Source organism: Triturus cristatus, chromosome 5_2, assembly GCF_964204655.1.
Source record: "Triturus cristatus chromosome 5_2, aTriCri1.1, whole genome shotgun sequence".
Classification (NCBI taxonomy): domain Eukaryota; kingdom Metazoa; phylum Chordata; class Amphibia; order Caudata; family Salamandridae; genus Triturus; species Triturus cristatus.
This window is the reverse complement of record NC_140588.1, coordinates 424,120,287-424,144,403: the sequence shown is the minus strand read 5'-3', so window position 1 is coordinate 424,144,403 and position 24,117 is coordinate 424,120,287. Positions and strand designations below refer to the sequence as shown.

The window sequence follows — 24,117 nt, the reverse complement described above, 5'->3', positions numbered from 1 at the left end:
CATGACAGGTTTTAAAACAGTTATCTGTAAGCAAATAAATGATATCACCAAATGCTTCTCTCACACTGATCCCAAATACACACTAACTCACACTGTGATTCTAGACATGCACCACTATCCCTAGGAGTTTACCAAAACTCATTCACTACAGTGCAACTGGAAAGGGAACTGCACACAATCTACATATTTCAGGACTGCACTTTTCTGTCAAAGCCTGACTCATTTAATCAAATCATAAGCCATAACTGTCTTCTAATGCTACTAACACTTCACAACATGACAAGTTAAAACAGTTATCTGTCAGCAAATACACAATGTTACCAAATGCTCCTCTCACAGTGGTTCCCAAATGCACACAGACTCACTGTGTGATTCTAGACAAACAACACTATCCCTTGCACTATACCAAAACACATTTCTTCATCTAGAAGTAGTACTACATTTTAGTATAGAAATATAACATAACTCATTTCACAAATTCATAAACAATGACTGGTTTCTAATTCTACCAAAATATAAAAACCGCACAGTTATCTGTTTACAAACACATGAAAAACACAAATGCTTATCACAGAATGGTTTCTACATGCACACACATTGTAGAGAAAAAAAGTACTCCCTACACTTTAGCAGGAAAAATACATTAGTCTGATTAAAATCAAAATAGTCTACATACATCCCCTCACAATTAAATAACTCATCTTTCAAGTTCTTTTGTAGATTAAGAAGTATATCAATCACTCTCCATATTTTCTTTTACAGAATCTCTGCACTGTGCACCTCTCAGCAAAAGCAAAGAATGAAAAAGTTTCCCTTTCATTTTCCACACATATACATGTAAACATCAAATCACAATCCTTTGCACATAAACTCAAAAGCAAACACACATTTCTATTGGTTAAAAATTTCAACCCTTTCCAACTGAAATACATTTCAACCCTTCCCCCAATCTGCCTTCTGCCTGTTACCATAGAAACAGGTCATGGAACACTGCACTGAGCTCACAAGTTCAGCACACAATGTTCCTACACAAGACAGGAAGTGTGCTTGACTTTTCAACATATCAGCTTATCATATATAATGTTCCTTACAATCTGTTTTTGTTAACCAATAACAATCATACCTTTAAAAAACAGAAATATACACCCTACCTTTCAGTGTAGAAAGTTGTCATACAACCAATGATTTCTTGTCGTTTTTCAAAAAACGTTGCCGTGGATCCGCGCACCCACCGCGAGAGAATCCATGCATCCAACGCGATAGGATGCGCGCACCGTGCGCGCTTTTCCCCGTATTTTTTTTTTTTAAAAAGGGGGCCCCAGGGGGTCCTTCTGGGACCCCCTAAGCACCTCTAGAGGGTCAGAGTATTTCCACTCTGCCCCCTTTATATGTTTTACACACTTATTCCCCTTGCATCCTCAGCCTCGCTTCTACCGAGGCAGAAAATGGCCGCCAACAGTTCCTGGTTTCGAATGTAGAGAGACACTCGACAGCCAATTAGCATTCAGCGCGCGATCGAGAAGGTGCGCGCTCGGTTCGGGGAGGGTGCGCTTACGGTGCGGGTACGGTCCGCGGATCCTCCGCGGCCATAGATATCACTAACTTTTTTACCCTAATTTTCTCAGGAACTACTGAACAGATTCACACTATATATGCAAAAGGCACGAGTCCGAACTGAGGACTACCTCTTTGCCAAATTTGGTGTCATTCCGTTCAGCGGTTCGGGCTGTAGCTGCGACAACAGATCCTATGGGAAATTGCATGGGGAAAACGCGTTTTGGGACCCCCCTTTTTTCTCGGCCCCCGCTTGACGGATCACCGCAAAACTTTCAGGGTCGGAGCGGAGCTGGCCAAAAGATTGGAAAATTTCGCGAGGATTCGTCAACCGGCGCCAACGTTATTCCAAATATAATGTTGCGGATTTCCTATGGAAAATAGGTCCTAACTATAACTATCTACTGGCGACCGCCAGTAGATAATATTTATTTATATAGTATTGTATTGTATATAATATTTCTAGATCGCGACAAACACCCTACGGGTATCCCGGCACTGACGATACGTGAACACGGACCAGCAAGGAACAAGAAGAAAAAAAGAAATAAAATGGAGCCTAAAATTAGCATTACTCAGAGATAACAGAATCAATTTCTAGGGAACAGCCATGTTTTGATCATTTTTCTGAACAGGGACAAGGTACTACATTGTCTGATTGCGAGTGGAAGTTCATTCCAGAGTTTCGCAGCAGCAAAACTAAAGGATCTTCCTCCCAGTCTGGCGCTGTAGAATCTGGGTACCTTTGCCAGATTGGCGGAAGAGGAACAGAGACTTCGGGTAGGAGTGTACCAAACCAGTTTCTTCTGTAGTGGCTTAGGGCCGAGTCTATGCAGCGCCCTAAACCCAATGCATAGGGATTTAAAATATATCCTTTGCTGCACAGGAAGCCAGTGTAGCTCGGCTAGGCACATTGAGGCAGAAGAACCTCGTGGTCTGGACAAAGCTAGTTTCGCTGCTGTGTTCTGAACACGTTGTAATCTCTGGATTAAATATTTGGGGCACTCCAACAATAAGGCGTTGCAGTAGTCAAGTCTACTTAAGATAGCGCCTTGAACAATCAAGACAATGGCCGAGACTGGAAGCAATGGAAGAATCTTTCTTAGAGCTCTCATAAGGTCAAAACAGCACCCCACCATCTTATTCACTTGCGTCTCCAATGACAGGTTGGCATTGAACATGACTCCCAGGTTTTGCACCGTCGTAGACAAGGGAGTGGAGGTGCCGAGAGGCCAGAAGTTACAAGGACGAGGCAGAGGAACCTTCCCAACTGCGCAGTGCAGAATTTCGGTCTTATCCAAATTAAATTGTAATGAGTTATTTCGTAACCACTGCGCAGTGTCGTGCATGCACGCATGAAACTCCTCCAGGGCATTAGGTTGGGTTCCATCAAGAGATAGAATGATCTGGGTGTCATCAGCATAGTTTACCAATTTCACATTATGGGCCTGAATGGTATTAATCAATGGGCTCAAATAAATGTTGAATAAAATTGGGCTGATGGCAGATCCTTGTGGAACCCCATGACAGATATTAGTGAAGGCTGACTGGAACGGTTGAAGAGCCACGGCCTGACACCTGCCAGATAGATAGGATCGAAACCAATTCAGGGCAGTGCCCACTACTCCCACCTCCTCTAGACGGGTCAGCAAAATATCGTGGTTGACCGTGTCGAAAGCGGCAGACAGGTCAAGCAAAATAAGTATTGCTGATTGTCCACTGTCTGCCAACTGACGTAGATCATCCGTCACGGTCACCAAAGCTGACTCAGTTCCGTGTTCTGGACGGAAACCAAATTGTACATCTGCCAGGCAACTAGTGCGTTCTAAAAATGCTGACAGAGATTTGCTGACCAGGTATTCGAGAATTTTCACTGGGTAGGGGAGGAGAGAGATGGGCCGATAGTTACCTGGGCAGGTTGAATCAAGAGTGGCCTTCTTCATATTCTGCACATTCCATCTTCAATAATGTACCACCTAGCAACATGCAAGTTCAACCAGATCTATGCCTGGTTCAGGACCCCCTCTTTGGATCTGTTTTTCCCCTCCCAGAATGAAATGTTACTGGACTTTTGCACAGAACAAAGTTGTTCTCAAACATGAGCAATAAATGCCATAGCATTTCATTGCACTGGCCCAGAGGTCTCCCGCACAACTTTACCTCCGATTCCCCTTCTCCCGAAAGTGATTTGGTAGAAGAGGGCTTTAGTAATTCTGCTAACCACGTTCTGACCATGATGGACTTGGTTTTCCCTCCTAATGATGCTGTCTAGGGGAGAGTTCCTCCATCTATCCCTTTATCGTCCACCTATCCAGAACCCAAGATTGCTGTTACTTCAGCTATACCACCACAAACTGACGGCCTGAAACTTGAGAGGGTGAGCTTAGAGAAAATGGGTTGTTCTACACAGATCACAATCTGATATTCAGGCCTAAAGAAAACCATAAACCTTGGCCTCTTACAAAAAAAACTTTGAGATTGAACATTTATAAGGCGGTTAGGAAGTTGAAACTGAAGAAATATTTTCTTTTAAATACCAAACGAACTGATGATATTAGTGAATCCATTCAAGGTAATTCATTAGAAGATCTGGCATCTAATTTACAACAATTCCTTGATGGACTCCTTGCTCATGTACAAATTGCTCAGGGCGCATACGGGTATTTATACCGTGATCGCAATAATCAACCAGTTTGGTACATTGCGGTGATTTTAGGGCTCTAGATCCTGCTGTTCTATACATGTACCAGTTTGAAAGGGTTACCCATTTCCAACATGGGATGCCAAATTGCTATTCAGCACAACATCTATTCATATATGATAATTTATTAGCACTTTATTTTGCTATTTTTACACATACACTCTTGCATCAACACTTTATCTGCTATAGACGAAGACCTAACACTTCAGAATTGGAAATCACATTCCTCATGCCTCAATGATATCAACAAAGATACATTAATTTGAATATTTAAGCAGCAACGTCTGGTCCCGTTATTTCATGCATTGCAAATAACGTGGTGTTTGGTGTTTACACGATGAAAATCTCTTTGAGATGTGTTTTCCCAAAACATTTACTTTTTTTTTTTTTTTTTTTTTTAAATATTCTTTTTATTAAGTTTAACAATATCATACATACATGTGGCATATAGTGCAGCCCGGTCATCCCAGTAAAACATTTACTTTTAAAAAGATATTTGCATTTCAATTGTTATTTACTGGACGTTTATACATGTATATGTGTTGCATTCAGTAAAATAAAGATGAAAGATTCCTCGTTGTAATGTTCAAGTAGTATATTTATTCTTGGGATTAGATGGTCAGGTACAGCATTCAAGTAGAAATGTAATCTGGTAAGAAAACCCCACTGGGAGCAGATAACCTCCTGCTCAGCCTCCAGGTAACTGATAAATCCCCTGAACAGCAACAGGAAGAATCATGGATGAAATCACAAACAAATGACATAGACAAGCAGACACTAACACTAAGGAGGAACAAAGAGGGAGAAAGAGCAGAATGTAACAATATCCTTCAATTTTGGATTGTATACAACAACAGTGTACGATGGAGGCATTACCTGCAATTTTACGTGAACACAGAAATGACTTCTATGTCTATTGATAGATTTGCACATGTGTTGTTAATTATATGAGCACTTATCACTTTAAAAGCACGGCGATGACACGTATCCAATGTCATGTGATCAAGGCCTGTGGTGGGCTGAAACGCGTTGTGGCAAGACCTGCACCCTAAACGATTGAAGAACGCACATTACCGTGGTCCGTTCCGTTTTTTCCGATGGGGATGAGTGGCGAAATCCAGGAATATACATATATATATTTATATTCACTGAAAAAACCATAGGTTTCAGGGGTGTTATAGTTAGCTGGACTTTTCACTTGTACAAAACCATTGAAATTCCCCCGTTATAGTTAGTTCAGCTAACTATAACTCGCGCGCCCGCAATGCACTGCTGATGACGTCACATATTACATCACTCATGACATGGTCAGTGACATCACTCATGACATCACTGATGACATCTCAAATGACATCACTGATGACATCACTGATGACATCATCCAGTGAATGTGTGTTTTTCTGAAAATTAAATATGTTTTATATATGTATATCTCAAGGTCGATGGAAGAATAAATGGGTATATAAGTGTCTAAATGGATGATTTGTTTTTGAAAAATTGATTGTGTAACTGACTGATTAAGTGTATCATAGTGAATACATGGCTTAGTGAGTAATGTTTAAATATGTAAATATCTGTATCAGTCTCTCACTTTGTGTATAAGTGGCTGCATTGGTTGGTGAGTAGCTACATGGGTGTCTATATAGGTTATTAGTTGTTTTTTTGAGTATCAGTCTGAGTGTCTGCATGGTTCGGTGGGGGGTATTACGTAGTGCATAGGTGCATGAATGAGTGACTCACTGTTTGTATGTGTTGAAGACAGCATGTGTGCAGGACTGTATGGGTGGATGAGTGTGTGTATGGGTGTGTTAGTGAGTGAATGACTGTCTCCATAGTGTCTTTATGAGTAACTTCATATGTTTTAAACTAGTATATGTGACTATTGGTGTATATAAGTGAGTATATGTGAGAGTGAGAGATTGAAAGAGTTCCTGTATGAATAAGTATGTGTTTCTATAAGTCATTGTTTAAAAGACTAAGTATGTGTAAGTTTCCGTAGAAGTAAGTGTGGTGGTGTGTGTATAACTGTATATGCAAGTAAATGTATGTTTGATTCTTTATTAGCATGAGTGACTATGTGTGTGAGTAACTCTATGGATGAGTGGCATTGTGTAACAGGATGTATAGGTGTATGAGTACATATGATGAGTGAGTACATGTATGAGTGACTGTATAGGACTGTTGGTGAATGAGTGGATGTGTATGTGGATCTTAGAATTACTGAAGAGGTTGTTGTAACTGGTATTGGTATGTCCATTGTTTTGAACATTGTAGTTTCTATTTTTGAATGTGTGTATCAAAGGTTATATTAGGGTGAGAGGAGGTCTGCCACTCTATCACAAGGATGATGTCATCAGTGATGTCATCAGTGATGTCATTTGAGATGTCATCAGTGATGTCATGAGTGATGTCACTGGCCATGTCATGAGTGATGTAATATGTGACGTCATCAGCAGTGCATTGCGGGCGCGCGAGTTATAGTTAGCTGAACTAACTATAACGGGGGAATTTCAATGGTTTTGTACAAGTGAAAAGTCCAGCTAACTATAACACCCCTGAAACCTATGTTTTTTTCAGTGAATTTCAGAGGTTTTTTAAATGCTAATTCCTAACTATAACGTGCCTGAAACCTATGGTTTTTTCTGTGAATTTCAAAGGTTTTTTAAATGCTAATTTCTAACTATGCCTACAGAGATAGGACATGTGAAGAAAGAAGAAAAAATGCACAGAAAGAAAAAAAAGAAGTGCAGAAAGAAGCAACAGAAGTCCTCAAAGATGAAGAAAAGTGCAGGAAGAAGGATAACGTGCAGAAAGAACAAAAAGAAGAGCAGAAAGAAGCCTTGTTGCAAAATCATCCTGTACCCTCAACTTTTTCAGACGGATACTGGTGGTAACTGAGTCTGACTAACCAGTCCTAGAGCCAGTGCTATGTTAAAAGACACTTAGAATACAGTGAAAACACCTACATACACTAGGGAACATTATGCGTTGGGGCCCCCCTGTGATTAGCATGACCTCCTCTGTAAGCCCCTAGTATATAATAGGGCAGGGGGATTCAAACTACCTCTTAAAACAGGCCACAGGGCGTTTTTGCACACGTTAACTCAGGCCCCGTCCCTTCCCTTCACCACTGTGTAAACACGTCCTGTGTCCGTTTTTAGTTGGGAGATTAAGTTCATTTGAATCCTGAGGGTCCCTAGGGTCCAACTAGCCCACTAGGTACCTCCAGTAAGTGCCACAGAGCTGCGTTGCAGAGAGGTGTAAAAAGTGGCACGGCCTGGACCACCTCTCTGCAATGCAGCTCAGTGGCGCTTACTGGAAGCACTTGGTGGGCTAGTTAGCCCCCAGGGGCCCTCAGTATTGAAGGGAAATTATATCCCCAATTTAAAACGTGCCATAGTGCGTGTTTGCACACGTCACCTCAGGCCCCGTCCCCTCCCTTCACCACTGTATAAACGCGCCCTGTGGCTGTTCTAAGTTGAGAGATTAAGTTCCCTTGAATCCTAAGGGTCCCTAGGGTCAAACTAGACCACTAGGTACCTCCAGTAAGCGCCACAGAGCTGCGTTTCAGAGAGGTGTAAAAAGGGGCTTGGCCTCAGAACATCTGTCCGCAGCGCAGCTCCCTGGCGCAGACTGGAGATGCCTGTTGGGCTAGTTGGCCCTCAGGGACCCTCAGTATTGAAGAGGAATTAATTCCCCAACTTACAACTCGCCAGGGGGTGCGTTTGCAGAGTGCTTCAAGGAGGGGGCGTGGCCTCCGGCACGATGCCAGTCTTTTATTTATTTTAATTTTTTAAGAAGGGGGGCTGTGTGGTTCCCCTTCTTATTCTAATTTATTGGCCCTGATGACCCCATCCCCCAGGGCCTGTCTCCTAATTATATTTTTTTGACCCCAATCCCCAGGGCCGGCCACTGTTTTTAATTATTTAAAAAATATATATATTTATAGACACACCTAGGACATGCTGGACAAACCGTACGTACCTATCACCATGACGATTTGCGTGATATTCATTAAAAGGCGACTATGCATACAATGAATCCACGTGGAATGTATTTACACCACTAGTGAAGCTCTGACATGTCTGATGCCCTACCGTGCCTAATCCCGGTAGACACCCTTGTCGTTTATTTATACAAACATGGGTAGCTATTGACGGGCACATTTAATACACATGCACACCAAGCCATTCAAAGGGGATTCGACAAAAATTTGACCAAAACTATGCAAGAAACCGCCCTCACGGTTAATAAAACACACATCCACTGCCGGATGTGTAATACTTTTTATTTTACTCTCTGGAAAGGGGACGAACATCACTTGAGAGTCACAGCGCGCTCCTGGCAGAGCCCAATGCTGTGTTACACCCACCATTGCCTGCTGAGTGCCACACACCTGTGTTGTATTCCACTAGCTAGTGCATATGCTATGACACTCTCTAGCCCATGTGCACTGTAACACCACTCCGTGAATATGTCATGCCACACTTGTCTTCGCACGGGTTATATTGCCGCATCTAACGTGCCTTCCTCGATGTGTATGTTATAACGCACAGCGCTATGCCATACATATTACAATCTGGGATCCATATCTTTGTCACAGTGCATATGCAACGTTACACTCCCCAGCACATATTTTATATTGCAACTTTAGAGACTAGTTAGGTTACACAACACTGCCCTGTGCATATTACACTCCAAGGCGCATATCGCATAGCACGCGCTAGTGCCTGTGCTATCTCGCGCTTTCCAATGAATTTGTCATTGCGCACAATGTATTGCATATTATATTTCACGCCCGGTTCATCTTATATTACACTTTTTGGTGCATAGTTTATACCATACACTATATCTAGTTTACATTTTCAATCGTGCTCTCAGGACTATGTTCTATATAACACTGTGTTCACCTACCCTTTTCACGGGCATTACATTTTGCGATAGGGGGTGGAGGGTCAGGGGGTGTTTCTGCCAAGTGAGCCCGGAGTCACAGTCACAAACGTCCTCTTCTTCCTGAATAAAAGTGAGATTATGCTGCATACTTGTTCATATTTTAAGTAGTTCGCACAGACACACGTTTTAAAAACAATAAAGTTCCTAATACCCGCCTTCTCTGAACAGTTAGCTTGCTGCCCCATCCCCCTCCTCCCTATCCTCTGTAGTGTGAATCCATGGACTAGCCTCCTCCCTCCTTCCATACATGGTCTGATGTGCTGCCACTGCCCTCAATTTAGTATGATGTACCAGTCCACTCCTCGTGCCCTCCATTGCCCAATTCTATGCCCCATCATTGACCTCCTGCTTAAACTCTGTGCTTAGCTTGCTGCCCCTATTCTCCTTCCCCCTGCCCTCCGATGTCTTTGTGCATGCCCCTGCTCCATCCTTTTTGCCCACCATGTTCCATGGACCTGCCACTCCTATCTATTCTGAGTGTTCTGTTGAGCTGCCACTCCCCTCCCACCTGCCTAGCATTGTCATATGACTGTAACCTGTCCCTGCCACCTCCACCCTGCCTGTCCACATGCCATGCCCCTATCCTCTTCCTCCTGTCCTACATGGTCCATTGTACTGCCACACCCTTCTGCCCTCCCTGGTCTGTTGTGCTGCAACTGCTCCTCTTGCCTGCCCCGTGCGGTCTGTTGTGAGGCCCCTTCCCCTGAACTTTCTTGTCTGTGCACAGGTCCTGACCCTCCCTTCTATCCTCCATCGTCCTTTGTGCATGCCCCTGCACCCTCCTTCTTGCCCATCATAGCCATTGTGCTGCCACTAACCCTCCCACTTGCCATGCATGGTCTTCTGTGCTGCCATGGCCCCTCCCACCTTCCCTGTGTGGTCAGTTAGCTGCCCCTGACCCCCTCCCACCTTCCCTCCATGGTCTGTGTGTATGCCATCACAGTCTCACTGTTGCTCTTCATGGTGTGTCTTGCTTCTAGTGCCCATCCTGCCTGACCTCCATGGCTATCTTGCTGCTCCTGCCCTGCCCCCTTGCCCCCAGCCCTCTGTTTACATGTGCAGACCCCTACTCCCTCCCTCCTGGCTTGTCTGTTCCATTGTAATGCCCCTGATCCGTCCCTCCTGCCCTTTATGGTCTGTTATGCTGCAGCTTTCTCTCCTGTCTGTCCATTATGGTCAGCTAGCTACCATTGCCTCTTGCCCCTCTGTTCTCTGTTGTCCATGTGCATGGTCCTGTCCCCTCCCTCTTGCTTTCTATGGATTGTTGTGCTGCACTCCCGTCCCGCATGCCCTGTGTGGTGTATTGTGCTGCTACAAACCCTGATGCCTGCCCTGCAGGGTCAGTTTGGTGCACCTCTCCATGTCCCTCCTGTCCTCTGTTATCCAAGTCCATGTCCCTACCCCATTTCCTTCCATGAACCAATGTACCATACTTGCGAGCATTTTGAACTTGGTAAGAGGGAGATTTTGAAAAAAAACTGGGGTATTGATTTTCCCCTTTGAGTTACATTGAAAAAGAGGAGATTGTAGACAGGAGACAGATCAAATAAAGCCCATTTGAGCTTAAAAACATTGGACGTTTCCTGGCTGAATCGGGTCTGTTGGCATGTATGGTTGTACTACCATTGCCTCTTCCTTCTGCCCACAATGGTCTATTACATTGCCACAGCCTCTCTTGCAAGTCCTGTATTGTTGGTTTGTTGCCCCTGCCCCCCTTTCCACTGCCCTCCATAGTCTGTTGTGCTGCCACGGCCCTTCCTGCCTGGTCAGTGTGGTTAAATTGTTGCCTTTGCACCCTCCTACCTGCTTATTTCAGAGTCCGTGCCCCTGGCCTCTGCCTCTCAACAGTATCCTAATGAACAACTAGATTGCTAACATTCTATATTTATTACAAAAGTGTGGAACGCCTGACGTCATCTTGATGTAATCAAAACTGTAATACCTAGAGCATTTCCTTTAGAAATTACATATATGAGAGGGTCTTATTGGCATCAAAATTATGGTTAGTGCTCTAAAAGACTAAAATAAGGACATATTTTCGGAGTTTTCAAATAGCGACAAAGCACTTTTAAATTATTTGTTATCTTTATGTTTTTTTATCCAGTTGACCACTTGATTAAATGTTGCACTTAGGGGAGAGGATGTGGTGTTACTTCCAGAACTGCAGACTTTGCAACTGGGGAACCAGGTTGGAGTTTCTGCTTCACCTCGACATTCTGTGATTCTGGTCAAATCACTTAGTCTCCCCATGTCTACAACCAAAATGAATTTGTTCTTGTGTGATGTAACCAATGCTCATGTAAAGCACTCCAATACCTGACAAGTCTGCACTATATAACACTGCAAAAACACAAAATAATGTGTTTTGCACACTTCTGTCATTGGGCTATATTTGGGCTACATCTGGGTGATTTTGGGCAACATTTGGGCTCTTTTGTCTCCGGTGGCCATCTTGGGAGATTTATTTGTTAAGAAGTTTCCTAATTTCCTCATGTACTGCAGTCTCCTCAGTAGGAAATGCTTTCAGTTTTTTACTTTGATTTCATCATGAAGGTATTCAGATATGTCACACATTTGCCATAAATTCTGAATGTTAGCACTCTAGTTGCTCATTAGATCACTGTAGTAAAACTACTGTTCGCCATGGAAGTCTGCTCCTGGTATTAAAAGTGCATGTTTCAGTCTGCATGTCAGAATGTTTTAATGAAATAGAAGAGGATTTGAGAAGTCACTCAAAATGTGCCCTCATTTTCTTTCTTCAGCATTAATCATAATTTCTATGGCAAAATGAACCCCCTCATTGTGTTCCTTTTTAAATTAAATGTTTTAAGTGTTACCAGTTTATTCCAATCAAGATGGCTTCAGGTGTGCCATACTTTTGTCATAATGAAGACAGTAAGCGCTCAAGTTGTTTTTAAGAACACTCTGGGACATTCTGTCATTGGGCTATACTTGGGCTACATCTGGGTGATATTTGGGCTACATTTGGGCTCTTTTGTCTCTGGTGGCCATCTTGGGAGACTTATTTGTTATGAAGTTTCCTAATTTCCTCATTTACTGCACTCTCCTCAGTAGGAAATACTTTCAGTTTTTTACTTTGATTCCATCAAGAAGGCATTCAGATGTGTCACACATTTGCCATAAATTCAGAATGTTAGCACTCTAGTTGCTCATTAGATCACTGTAGTAAAGCTACTGCTCACCAGGGAAAACTGCTGCTGGTATTGAAAGTGCATGTTTCAGTCTGCATGTCAGAATTTTTTAATGAAATAGAAGAGGATTTGAGAAGTCACTCAAAATGTGCCCTAATTTTTCTTTCTGCAGCACTAATCATACTTTTTATGGAAAAATGAACCCCCTCATTTTGTTCCTTTTTAAATTAAATGTTTTAAGAGCTACCACTTTAATCCAAGCAAGATGGCTTCAGGTGTGCCATACGTTTATCATAAGTAGGACTGTTAGTGCTCTAGTTGTTCTTTGGAACACTCTGGGAAGCTGCAGTACAACACAAAGGAATCAACTGACAGTCTCTGCCCTTGTTGGATGTACATGTTTTACTGAGAATGTCAGACTTCATTCTCACATGACTGAGAAAGATAATGTGAATTTACAGAAAATAAGCTCTCAGTTTAGCTTATAGATCACCTTCCAAACCTCTGTGGGAAAAGCATGAGAAAATATTTTTCTCTCAATCATGATATCCCAGCAGAAGGCTTTTTCACATGGTGAAATCACCTTAGAACATACCACAATTCCTAAAATGAGTATGGTACCATCAACAAATGATTTATAATGTAACTAAAGTCTTAAAACCTTCTATTAACTGCAATGCTTTTTAATGAGGTGCTATCATGTATATTGGTCCCAAGATGGCTGCCAACACTTCTTGGATGAAGTGCTGACAGCCAATCAGATCTCAGGATGAGATGTGTGGTTAGGCTCCGCCCACATATATATGTGATTTTACTTTTGATTTTCTCAGGAACTACTGAACAGATTGACTCCATATATGCAAAAGGCACATCCCTGAGCTGAGGACTACCTCTCTGCCAAATTTCAAGTAATTCTGTTCAGCCGTTCGGGCTGTACCTTGGACTAAAGGTCCATATGGAAAATTGCATGGGGAAAACGCGTTTTGGGACCCCCCTTTTTTCTCAGCCCCCGCTTGACGAATCCCCCCGAAACTTTCAGGGTAGGAGAGGAGCGGAGCGCCCCACCTATTTTGAAAATTTCGCGAGGATTTGTCAACCGGCGCCAAAGTTATTCCAAATAGAATGTTGCGGATTTCCTATGGAACCACGGTCCTAACTATAACTATCTACTGGTGACCGCCAGTAGATTATATATATATATATATATATATATATATATATATATTCACTTAAAAAACCATAGGTTTCACACACGTTATAGTTTGGAATTAGCATTTAAAAAACCTTGCAAATTCACTTAAAAAACCATAGGTTTCACACATGTTATAGTTAGCTGGACATTTCACTCGTAAAAAACCATTGAAATTCCCCCGTTATAGTTAGTTCAGGTAACTATAACTCGGTCGACCGCAATCCACTGCTGATGACGTCACATATTACATCACTCATGACATGGTCAGTGACATCACTCATGACATCACTGATGACATCATCCTTGTGATAGAGTGGCGGTCGCGCGAGTTATAGTTATCTGAACTAACTATAACGGAAAATTTCGCGAGGATTCGTCAACCGGCGCCAAAGTTATTCAAAATAGAATTTTCAGATTTCTTATGGAAACTCGGTCCTAACTATAACTATCTACTGGCGACCGCCAGTAGATAATATATATATATTCTGCACATTCCATCTTCAATAATGTACCACCTAGCAACATGTAAGTTCAACCAGATCTATGCCTGGTTCAGGACCCCCTATTTGGATTTGTGTTTTTCCCCTCCCAGAATGAAATGTTACTGGACTTTTGCACAGAACAAAGTTGTTCCCAAACATGGGCAATAAATGCCATAGCATTTCATTGCACTGGCCCAGAGGTCTCCCGCAGACCTTTACCCCGATTCCCCTCCTCCTGAAAGTGATTTGGTATAAGAGGGCTTTAGTAATTATGCTAACCACGTTCTGACCATGATGGACTTGGTTTTCCCTCCTAATGATGCTGTCTAGGGGAGAGTTCCTCCATCTATCCCTTTATCGTCCACCTATCCAGAACCCAAGATTGCTGTTACTTCAGCTACACCACCACAAACTGACGGCTGAAGCTTGAGAGGGTGAGCTAAGAGAAAATGGGTTGTTCTACACAGATCACAATCTGATATTCAGACCTAAAGAAAACCATAAACTTTGACCTCTTACAAAAAAAACTGAGGATATTTTCAGAAATGGTATACCTCCAAGGGTTACAATCCTGTGAAGGTTGATCCTTTTTAGATATTAGATTTAATTGGAAAAGTTCTGACAAAATAGGCATTTTCTTGCATATTGGACTAAAAGCTTCAGGGCCTCTAACTCTCTGTTTGAATCCTATGGATTGGTAAATAAAGGACACATGCTAAGTAAATGGACATGTCAGGCTATTGCTCAATCATACAAATCTGTGGGAGAGTCAGCTCTTTTTGACATGCAGAGGCATTCTACCCAAGCTGTATCCACCTCATGAGCAGAGGTTGGGGAGCGGCTCTGCAAGAAATATGTAGGGCTGCAACATGGTCAACCGTCAAACCTTTATTAAGCATTATAGTCTGAATTTGTCACATTCCACTCAGTATATTTTTGGTCCTACTGTTCTTAAAAATGGAGTAATTGGTGTTTTCAAATAAATATAATTTCAACATCACGGTTAACGGTGCAAGATTTCTGCTTGGTAAATCCTTGTACAATAAGGACTGGGAAGAGGAGGAGTAGATGAGGGTTTAATGGTAGAATTACTTACCGGTAATTTTCTTTAACCCGATTCGTACTCCTCCTCATCCCAGTCCACATCCCTCCCTCTCTCCATTCTTGCATTTCAAACTGGGCTTGGAACAGACAGGACAAGGAGCAGGGAGGAAGAGCATTTTAAGTAATCAGATACTACAGAAAGAAAAAACTGTCTATGTCTAAAAGTGATCTGTATGCCTGCTAATCTGTCGGAGGTGGGAAATGCCTCATATGATAAGGACTGGGATGAGGAGGAGTTTGAATCGGAGTAATGAAGATTACCAGTAAGTAATCAGAACACTCCTGTTATCAGGTCTATGCACTCACTTTGAGAGCTTGTAGTTTAAATGTCTGTGCCTGCCAAACTCTCTGCAGCTCTTAGTGAATGCTTACAGATCATCTGGTAGCATCTGTTTGTCTACCCGTATAACCTTACTCTCTTACCATCTGGGCTGATGGCCTGACTGCCAGCTAGTGTGGCGGTATTCTCCAGCATGTCAGTTTGAAAGCTCCTCTTGCACCGCCCAATATCTGTATAATTAAGGATGTTAGGAGCTGGCTGAACACCGATGCCTCCACTCTATGGCCCTCCCAAATGCACTGTAAGTTAACTACTAACTCATTTTATCTTCTCTGCACGACCTTTTGATCCACCAAGACTCTCTAGTCAAAGTCACAAATTTATCAGCTTACATTTATGCTTAGAATACATTTTCATTTTAAAATTTTAGGAGAATAATTTTTTTAAATAAAAGTTTAAATACAATTTTGCAGCACATTTTCCGCATGCAGAAAGGTACACATGTACATTACTGTATTCTTAAAAGATTATTCAGGATAGTAAGTACTCCTGGGTATTCGCTACTCACCAATTCCCTCAAATTCTTCACTTGTCTACGATTACACTTCTAGAAATTTGATGCAAAAGTACATTCATGTGGAAAACTGAAATATTTTTCACCACAGACATACTCGTTCCCCTTGTAGTGTCATCAATATTGAAGGTGTTTCATCTCCATGCCCATCCCAAATAGGGATCTAGTTCTATCCTCCACAGGAGTAAAACTATGAGCAAATTCAGGTAGTTCATAGTAAATTTGCAGAACTGAACATTTCATCATCATCATATATAACTTTATTTCGATCACAAAGATCTTAAAAAGTACATAGCACAGCACAAATTTAAGACAATATAAAAGATAAAAGACCAATATTAAAAGGGATGCCATAAAATACAGTTTGGGAAAATACAAAATTCATACAATATATTTAGAACGTTTAATCCCTAGTGCATGCCAGTATTTGGCCAAGCCAAACACTATTACTCTACGAGTATCGGTGGATAAAATTCTCAATACCTCAAGATAATAGCCGGGGCCAATTTGTTTACACAATGGGATAATCCACTTGGCCCTCAAGATTTTATAGTGGGGACAAAAAACATAACATTTCACCAAAGGACTACAGCTACTGAAAGCAGACAAAATCTCTGGGTGAAACTACAGGTTAGTTCTTAATTTCTCAGATGAACCATACTCATGGGATCGATGACTGTGGATGCAAACGTAATGTGACAGGCACTAGGAACCTCACAATAAGTTGACAGCTATTTACCTACATTCCTTGAGATATACGAACTGTTTCAATTTCACAATTTTGAATGTACAGATTTCTGAGGGACTTTTATTTTCCAAACTTTTCTGTAAGGGCATCCACCGTGAATAGACTTTTGTGCTATAGATTTATAAATTCGATTTCTGCCAGAGCATCAATTGCAATATTTAGATCAGAGCACTATGGAAGTGTACAATGCATCTGCTTAGATAGGAAGTACTACTCAGAGCAGAACTGGCCCTTTTGGTAGTTTGGTATTGTCCCAATTGGCAAAAGTCTTGGAGACTGCTTTGAAAGCAGGATGGGCTGCTATGAGCAATCCATGCCCCCATTCAAGTCACAGCCTTCCGAAACTTGGGGCTGGTATCAACATTCTCCCAGGTCTGATTTAGTCTCTAGCCCGGCCCTGATGCTACTTAACACTTATGGGCAAGTAAACAGTGCTTCTTCAGACTAACCTGCAGTGGTGTCGACGCACCATCCAACTGAAGCTCTTACCACAGTCCAGACACTGGGTAACCTCTGTGTCCCCAAGCCAGCGTTCCTCTGCACGGATCTTTTGCTCGTACTCAAGAGCATCTGATTTCTGCCACAACACATCTTTATCCCTGCAGAAGAAAGAAACAAGTTAATAGAATATACTTATTTCTTCATTGTTACCTTACTATCATCAACAACTGAAAAACATTCTCACTCTCCAATGTTAATATGGTCCATAAAATGTACAAAATGTATTAGCCTACCTCTCATACCATTCAAAGGGGCTTTTCAGAAGTCTGTGAAACAGCATCCCAAACCTTCAGGAACCACGACCCAATTTTTAGAATGACAAACTTTTGTGATCCATCTAGCTTTACTGGGCATGAACCAGGTAATTTCTTGATGTAACTAAAGCATTGTGTGTTAGCACAGTAGCATTTAAAGTTAGTACATTTTCCAATGAACTGGCCACTAAATTTGCACAAACACACAGTTTTACTGGATAGCTATATTCACAAATTCTAAAGATGGAAATCTGGATTCAGTGAATATTTATAATTTGTGCATCACCAAATAAAGTGTCTTGATTTATTTTGATCCTATTAAAATCTTTGTTTCCATCACACTTAAAAATTACAAAACAATGAGCTTCATTGTTTCTTTCCTAACTGCTGAATGTGAACAATTCCTTTGCCGGTATTTAAATTTTTTTGTGTGTTACAAATAAAATTATATGCCTGTATCCCAGCAAGATTGTCACATAATTCAATATACATTTCTTTCTCTGAATGCAAAGAGAGTGGAATTTTTTAAACATCAATACCCATTTTTAAAAATAAGCACAACTTTGTCAGAGGACATAGCCTTGACATTAACCCTTCACGTCAATCTTTGAGCCACATCAAATGTGACAAGATGAATACAGAATTTACAAGTCTTTTTATTGCTTGCACTTTCCCACCCAACAAAATTGACTTGCAACCCACCAGAAGGTCGCGACCTACCATTTGGGAAACACTGCTGTAAAACTTTGTAGGTTTATCTATGTTATTAAGTAGCTTGTTTTGTAGATTCACAAATCTAAGTGAACAATCTCATGCTTTCTTTTTCAAAGATGGAACAAGACAATATTTACAGATAGACAGATTGGGCAGGTAGCTTATAACCATAGAAGAAATTCACAAGCAAAGGACCATATCTAGGTAGCATTTTGACCTGCTGGTCAGGTAAATAAAAGCCAGCTCTCTCTTGGGAGCAGGGAGTTCCTCAAGTATAAGGATAATGCACCTAATCAAATTTCGACAGTTCCCACATAAACATACCCCTTGTAGAATGACAGCATCCTTATCATACAATCCCAAAGATAAATATTTGAAAAATTTACATAACAACTTTGAAAGAAATTGGCTAAAAAGTAGCAGGTCAGGTTTCACACAAACCTTTGAAGGGACACTCATTACATAACTTACAGTCCACTTAGTGTACCCAAGAATCCACAATAGTGTAGAGGATTTCTCGCCAAGGTAAGTTTGAATAAAACTAAGGCCTAACACTGCATGTACAACACATTCTGACTAAGAAAGGTGATTCAAATGATCTCGTTTTTTAACTTTATATGGCTTCCTAGTGATCTTCAAAAAATAATTAACTATCTTTTTTCCTTTCCATTTGCTACTTCAAAGGGGCAGAATGGATAATAAAAAGTTGTACTTATTTCAAAAACTTAGGCTTAGACATCAGAGTTATCCCTCCAATTAGATTGATCTTTCAGGCTCATGGATTCATTTACAGGGTTGTGGTAACAAGACATCTGCTGAAAATCAGTTGATGTCCCATCCTCCCCACTCTCAGTTCCCCTGCCTCATTTAGAGGCCAGAGTACCTCTCGGTATCCATTACAGGATCCTCCCTTGATTGCACTATTGGAAACCATTTGCCAGCGGCCTGTCCGTCCAACTGATTTTTACTTTACAGCATAAGAAAGAATGACACAGTTTCTCCTATCACAGTCATCATGACAGGCATGGAAGCTGCAAATATGAAAAATCATCAATGATCACCACGCAATGGGATAAATCTCCTGATCTGTCAGGGCCATTGCTAATTTGGTCTACAAAAGCAAACCTACACGTTAGTGGTACATGTTGACTAGGCGGTTATGACTTGTCAGCCCGCACGCAATTATATTGGCCTTGCTATGTTGTCGAGCACACCTTCAGCAACAAATCCCACTGATATTGTAGTAAACTTTCAACTGGATTCTTGGGGGCCAGCGTGTCTCCATTTATCCAACATCTTCTCAACCTGCTTGTGAAAAACTAAAGTACTCCTTTGACACTAGAGTTACCTACGGTGTTGCTACTTTGATTTGAAGGGAATTTCGGGGTTCAGGTGTTGTGGTTAAAAGCATGGCATTTACCTACACACCGTGAGCTGGGTAGAGACCAAATATGTTTGAACTTTGTAGGCAATGACTGGTGTTTCAATGGCTACTGTAATATATATGGTCTGTGTGAAGTGGGCAGAACCCTGGCTGGTGTGGAACATCACTGTGCGCAATGGACTATAATTATGTTGTAAAGGTGTTTGCTGGATGTGGTTTGCATGGGATTGTGTAAAGGTATGAGGTAGTTTGATATTAGGCTGCAGAGAGTTGATGGAAGTTGTAGAGTTGGATGGTTCAAAAGGTATAATAAATAGGGTTGAGAGTTGAAGAGAGTGGTGTGGTGTTTACCAGAAAGTATAATGCTGTACTTCTGTTGTAATGGTTTATGTAATGTTGACTGTAGTCTATTGTAATGAGGGTAAAGCATATTTTGAAGCAAAAACAAGCTCCGTAATGTGATGTACATGGTTGGGTGAAGAGATGTATGTGTTATGGTGAAATGCAGGTGGCAAAGCTATGGGGATCTAGTGTTATTTGTGATCTTAATGAATCTAGAGGCATGTTATATTGATGAGGTTGCATGTGTAGTTGTGGATGTTTGGTATATCACGGGGGGGGGGGGCGGTTATGTACTTGTACTTTCTGTGGTGTTCCAAGACAATATTACAGTGGAGGTGCTCATGAGGTTGTGGTTCTAAGTATTTTGAACTATCCAACACACAAAAGGAGATAGGAGGAATGCTTTCAATTTGTAGAACAACTGACAATCACTCAGAGTAGCATTTCAACCCATCATTCTTTTGTCCATAATGCCACTTCAGATTAGACCCAGCCATTTGCTAACAGTCTTGACCCTGTTCCAAAAGGAATAGTCTAGCGTCGGTGAGACTCACTTGGACTCCGGGTGCACGCGATCACAGGACAATCCTCATGAAGGTCTCAGGCTGCACAAAGCACACGCACACAGCGTCGCTGAGACTCACTTGGACACTGGGTGCACACGATCACAGGACAATCCTCACGAAGGTCTCAGGCTACATAAAGCACGCACACACAGCGTCGCTGAGACTCACTTGGACTCCGGGTGCAGACGATCACAGGACAATCCTCACGAAGGTCTCAGGCTGCACGAAGCACAAGCACACAGCGTCGCTGAGACTCACTTGGACTCCAGGTGCCCACGATCACAGGGCAATTCTTATGAGGATCTCAGGCTGCAAAAAGCACACGCACACAGCGTCGCTGAGACTCCCTTGGACACTTTTATGTTTCTGAGTTTCCACAACACGGAGCCAGCTCTCCTCGGGCTCTTGGGGACAAGTTATTTCAGGACACAGCAAAGTCCTTTCAAGCAGGGGGACACAGCACAAAGCAAAGTTCCTTAGCCTCTCCTTGGTTAAATCAGCAAACTGCAGGCCAGTGCCAGAACACACAGCAAGGGTCAGTCCTTTCCTTCAGTCTCTTCAGCTGTTTCTTCCTTGGAAAAGGTTCCTCTTGACCACGAAGTAGTTTCAGTCCTTTTCAGTCTTGATCAGTTCCATTCCAACGTTCAGGTGTTTCAGCTCTCATAGTTATACCCCTAAACATATTTGTGTTCAGGGGGGCACTCACCCCTGTCCAAACCAGTTCTGGGTGTCTCCCTGCCAGTGACACCTTCTTCATTTCATAGGAGGGGTCCGGATCATCAATCACTCAGCAGGAGATGAAGCCATTGTTTTATGGCAACAGCCCAGGCCTCTTCACCTCCAGGGGCTACTCCTCCCCTCTACACTCCAGATGCAGGTCAGCCTGTTGCTGTCTCACCACCTCCCCTGGGTCAAGACATTCCCCAGAGCCTATCACATTCAAATCCAGACACAGTCAAACCACAACCAGGCAGAGACACACAGAAATGTTAGAACACAAAAACTAGCCACTTCTAAAAGAGTGGTTTCTAAACACACAATGCAAAAACCACCTTTACAAAAAGATGTGTTATTAAATTGTGAGTGCAGGCACACTAAACTTCACCTCTCCATATTAAGCCTATGGGAAGATAGGCTGGAAGCATATTACACAGCCTTCCCCATTCTGTCCTATGGGTAAGATGGCCTTGCAACAGTGAAAAACGAAATGGAGAGTATTTCACTGTCAGGACATGGTACACACCTTAGTACATGTCCTACCTTTCACATACACTGCACCCTGCCCAGGGGGGTACCTTGGAGCTACCATAGGGGTGTCTGATGTACATAAAAAGGGAAGGGTAAGGCCTGGCAAGTGGGTGCACTTGTCAGAACAACATAGCAATTTAACAAACTGCACGCAGGCACTGCAGTGGCAGGCCTGAGTTCTCTCTTTAGGGCTACTTGTGTGGGTGGCACAATTAGTGCTGCAGGCCCACTAGTAGCATTTGCATTGCCAGCCCTGGTACACATAGTGCACTTTACTAGGGACTTTACTAGTAAGGCAAACATACCAAACAGGGACAACCAATTTCCATTACACTTTACACAGGGAGCACTTGCACTTAGACACTGATCAGCACTAGCAAAGTGCCCAAAGCATCTAAGTTGGAAACACCATGTCAGAAAAAAGGTCTAGGGAGAAGGCAAAAGGTTTAGGGAACTTTAGCCAAAAAGGGCCAAGTCCAACAGGTTGGTTATGTTTCTGTTCCATAAGAGCCTGCTTGGTCAATTGTTGCTATATGTCCATGCATGGTAGGAGGGAAGGAGTAATGCTTTGTATGGTTTTTGTTGAATAGTATGGCATTGTATGGTCGAATGCAGTGTTACGTGTTATGGGCCTTGAAGGAATGTGCTGCGTAGTGTTAGTTTGTGTTGAAGGCACAGCTAGAGCGCCTCTGAAGGTGTGATGAGTTAGTCATTTGGCAGGAGATGGGATGCTGTAAGGAGTTTCTTGATGAGAGTCCCACTGTTAGAATTGAGCATGCATGACAGTTACTGCTCATGGAGCATGAGCTGGACAAATTCTAACCAGTGGCAGCTCCTCCGCTAAGGCAGAGGAGTGTCTCCCCACTGCATTTTGAGCAGTGTCTAAAGGAAAAAATAAAATGATAATAACACTATCTTATTATCATTTTATTTTTCCGCTTTACGGGCACGGCTTGGCTTTGTCACAGCCAGCAAGGGGAGGAGTGGTGGGAACTTAAGTACGCATTACTGTTTGGCTGTCCGTCTTCGGCCGGTCAAAAAGTCATGCACACTTTGCATGTTCCCCACCAGGCTGTAGTACACAGCCTGGTAGGGAACATGCACAGGCTGCCACTTCCTGTCTGATTGCTGAGTGCCGAACCACTGCGCTCAGACCAATCATAATGCTGCATTGCAGCATTGTGATTGACTACGGGAGCCTGTTTGTGCTTCCTGCTGTTGCAGAAACAAAAGAGGATGATGCAAGGCGGTGGTTCGGCAGCAAGGTATGTCATTTTTTTAATGTATTTTTCTATCTCCCCCAGCCAACCAGTGCTAATTGGTGGCAGCCGCCACTGATTCTAACGTTATATTATGGCATGCTGTGTGTGATACAAAGATTTTGAATTTGTGTCTGAGTTACTGGAAGCCATTGTAACTTTCTAAGGGTGGAGGAAACATATTCTCTCTGGCTGAGATACAGGAAAAACATATGACCGTGACACTGAATATAGTTGCATGTTGTCTAACCATTTTTTACAGGTCAGGTTGTAAACCTATGTTTATACATATACCCTCACACTAGATTGATTATTAGCACTAATTATAGTGTATTTATGGTAATGTGAGTATGTTTTTCCCACCTCATAGCAGTTATCATACCTAGTATGAGCTACATCTGTTTGTACACTTATTCTCACAACTCTGACCCATCTGGTAAATCAAACCCCTCCACATACAAGCTTGCACCAGTGCTGGTAACTCTTTGCAAACATGCACAGGAGCTTTACCCACAGATGCGCTCTTCCTTTGCTGAAGTCAGGTCTCCCACTCCTCATTGGGTCAGTTAACGGCAGCAAGAAGAGAGCAGAAAACTATCATTCATTCTCCAACTCATCCGAAAACCATCTTCCACAGGCTAAAATAGCAGAGCATGTCAAAATGAAATGACAATGATTGCATATAAAACTTGAAAAATGTGGAATAAAACTGATCATAAGCAGGCATTGTCAGTTTGAAGGGTTCTGAATAAGGTTGTTTTAACCACTACCTGGTGGTGGAGGATTGAAAGAGTGGGGACCAATTTACTCCATATTGTAATAGGAGTTTTTAAGTATGTTGGAGCCTAGACATTCCGTTGTTAAAGATCCAGGCAGCTACTGAGGTACACCAGTGGTGTTCACCAAGCTACTGTGAGTTGAAGAAGAGGCTGAGGAAGCTTCAAAACACTCTCTGAAACCAGCAGGAGATCTTGAACAAATGATAAAGATGGTTGTATATCAAGGGTCTTCCCCTTAGACAAAGCACATCAGGCGAAACAAGGCATGATGCTTGGCTTTGGCTACCTTGAGAATAGGATATAGAATGTGGACTATTACTTTATTTTATT

At 42.2% G+C, this 24,117-nt stretch overlaps 1 protein-coding gene across 3 annotated transcripts in view; it reads right to left on the bottom strand.

The window, feature by feature from the left end:
- Positions 1 to 24,117, bottom strand: part of FYCO1 (FYVE and coiled-coil domain autophagy adaptor 1) — a 785,579-nt gene that overhangs the window by 271,595 nt on the left and 489,867 nt on the right. For all 3 annotated transcript variants that reach the window (XM_085607344.1, XM_085607346.1, XM_085607347.1), the window contains exon 12: positions 17,190 to 17,339. In XM_085607344.1, the coding sequence (XP_085463470.1) occupies positions 17,190 to 17,339 (150 nt within the window). The remainder of the gene's footprint in view (positions 1 to 17,189; positions 17,340 to 24,117) is intronic.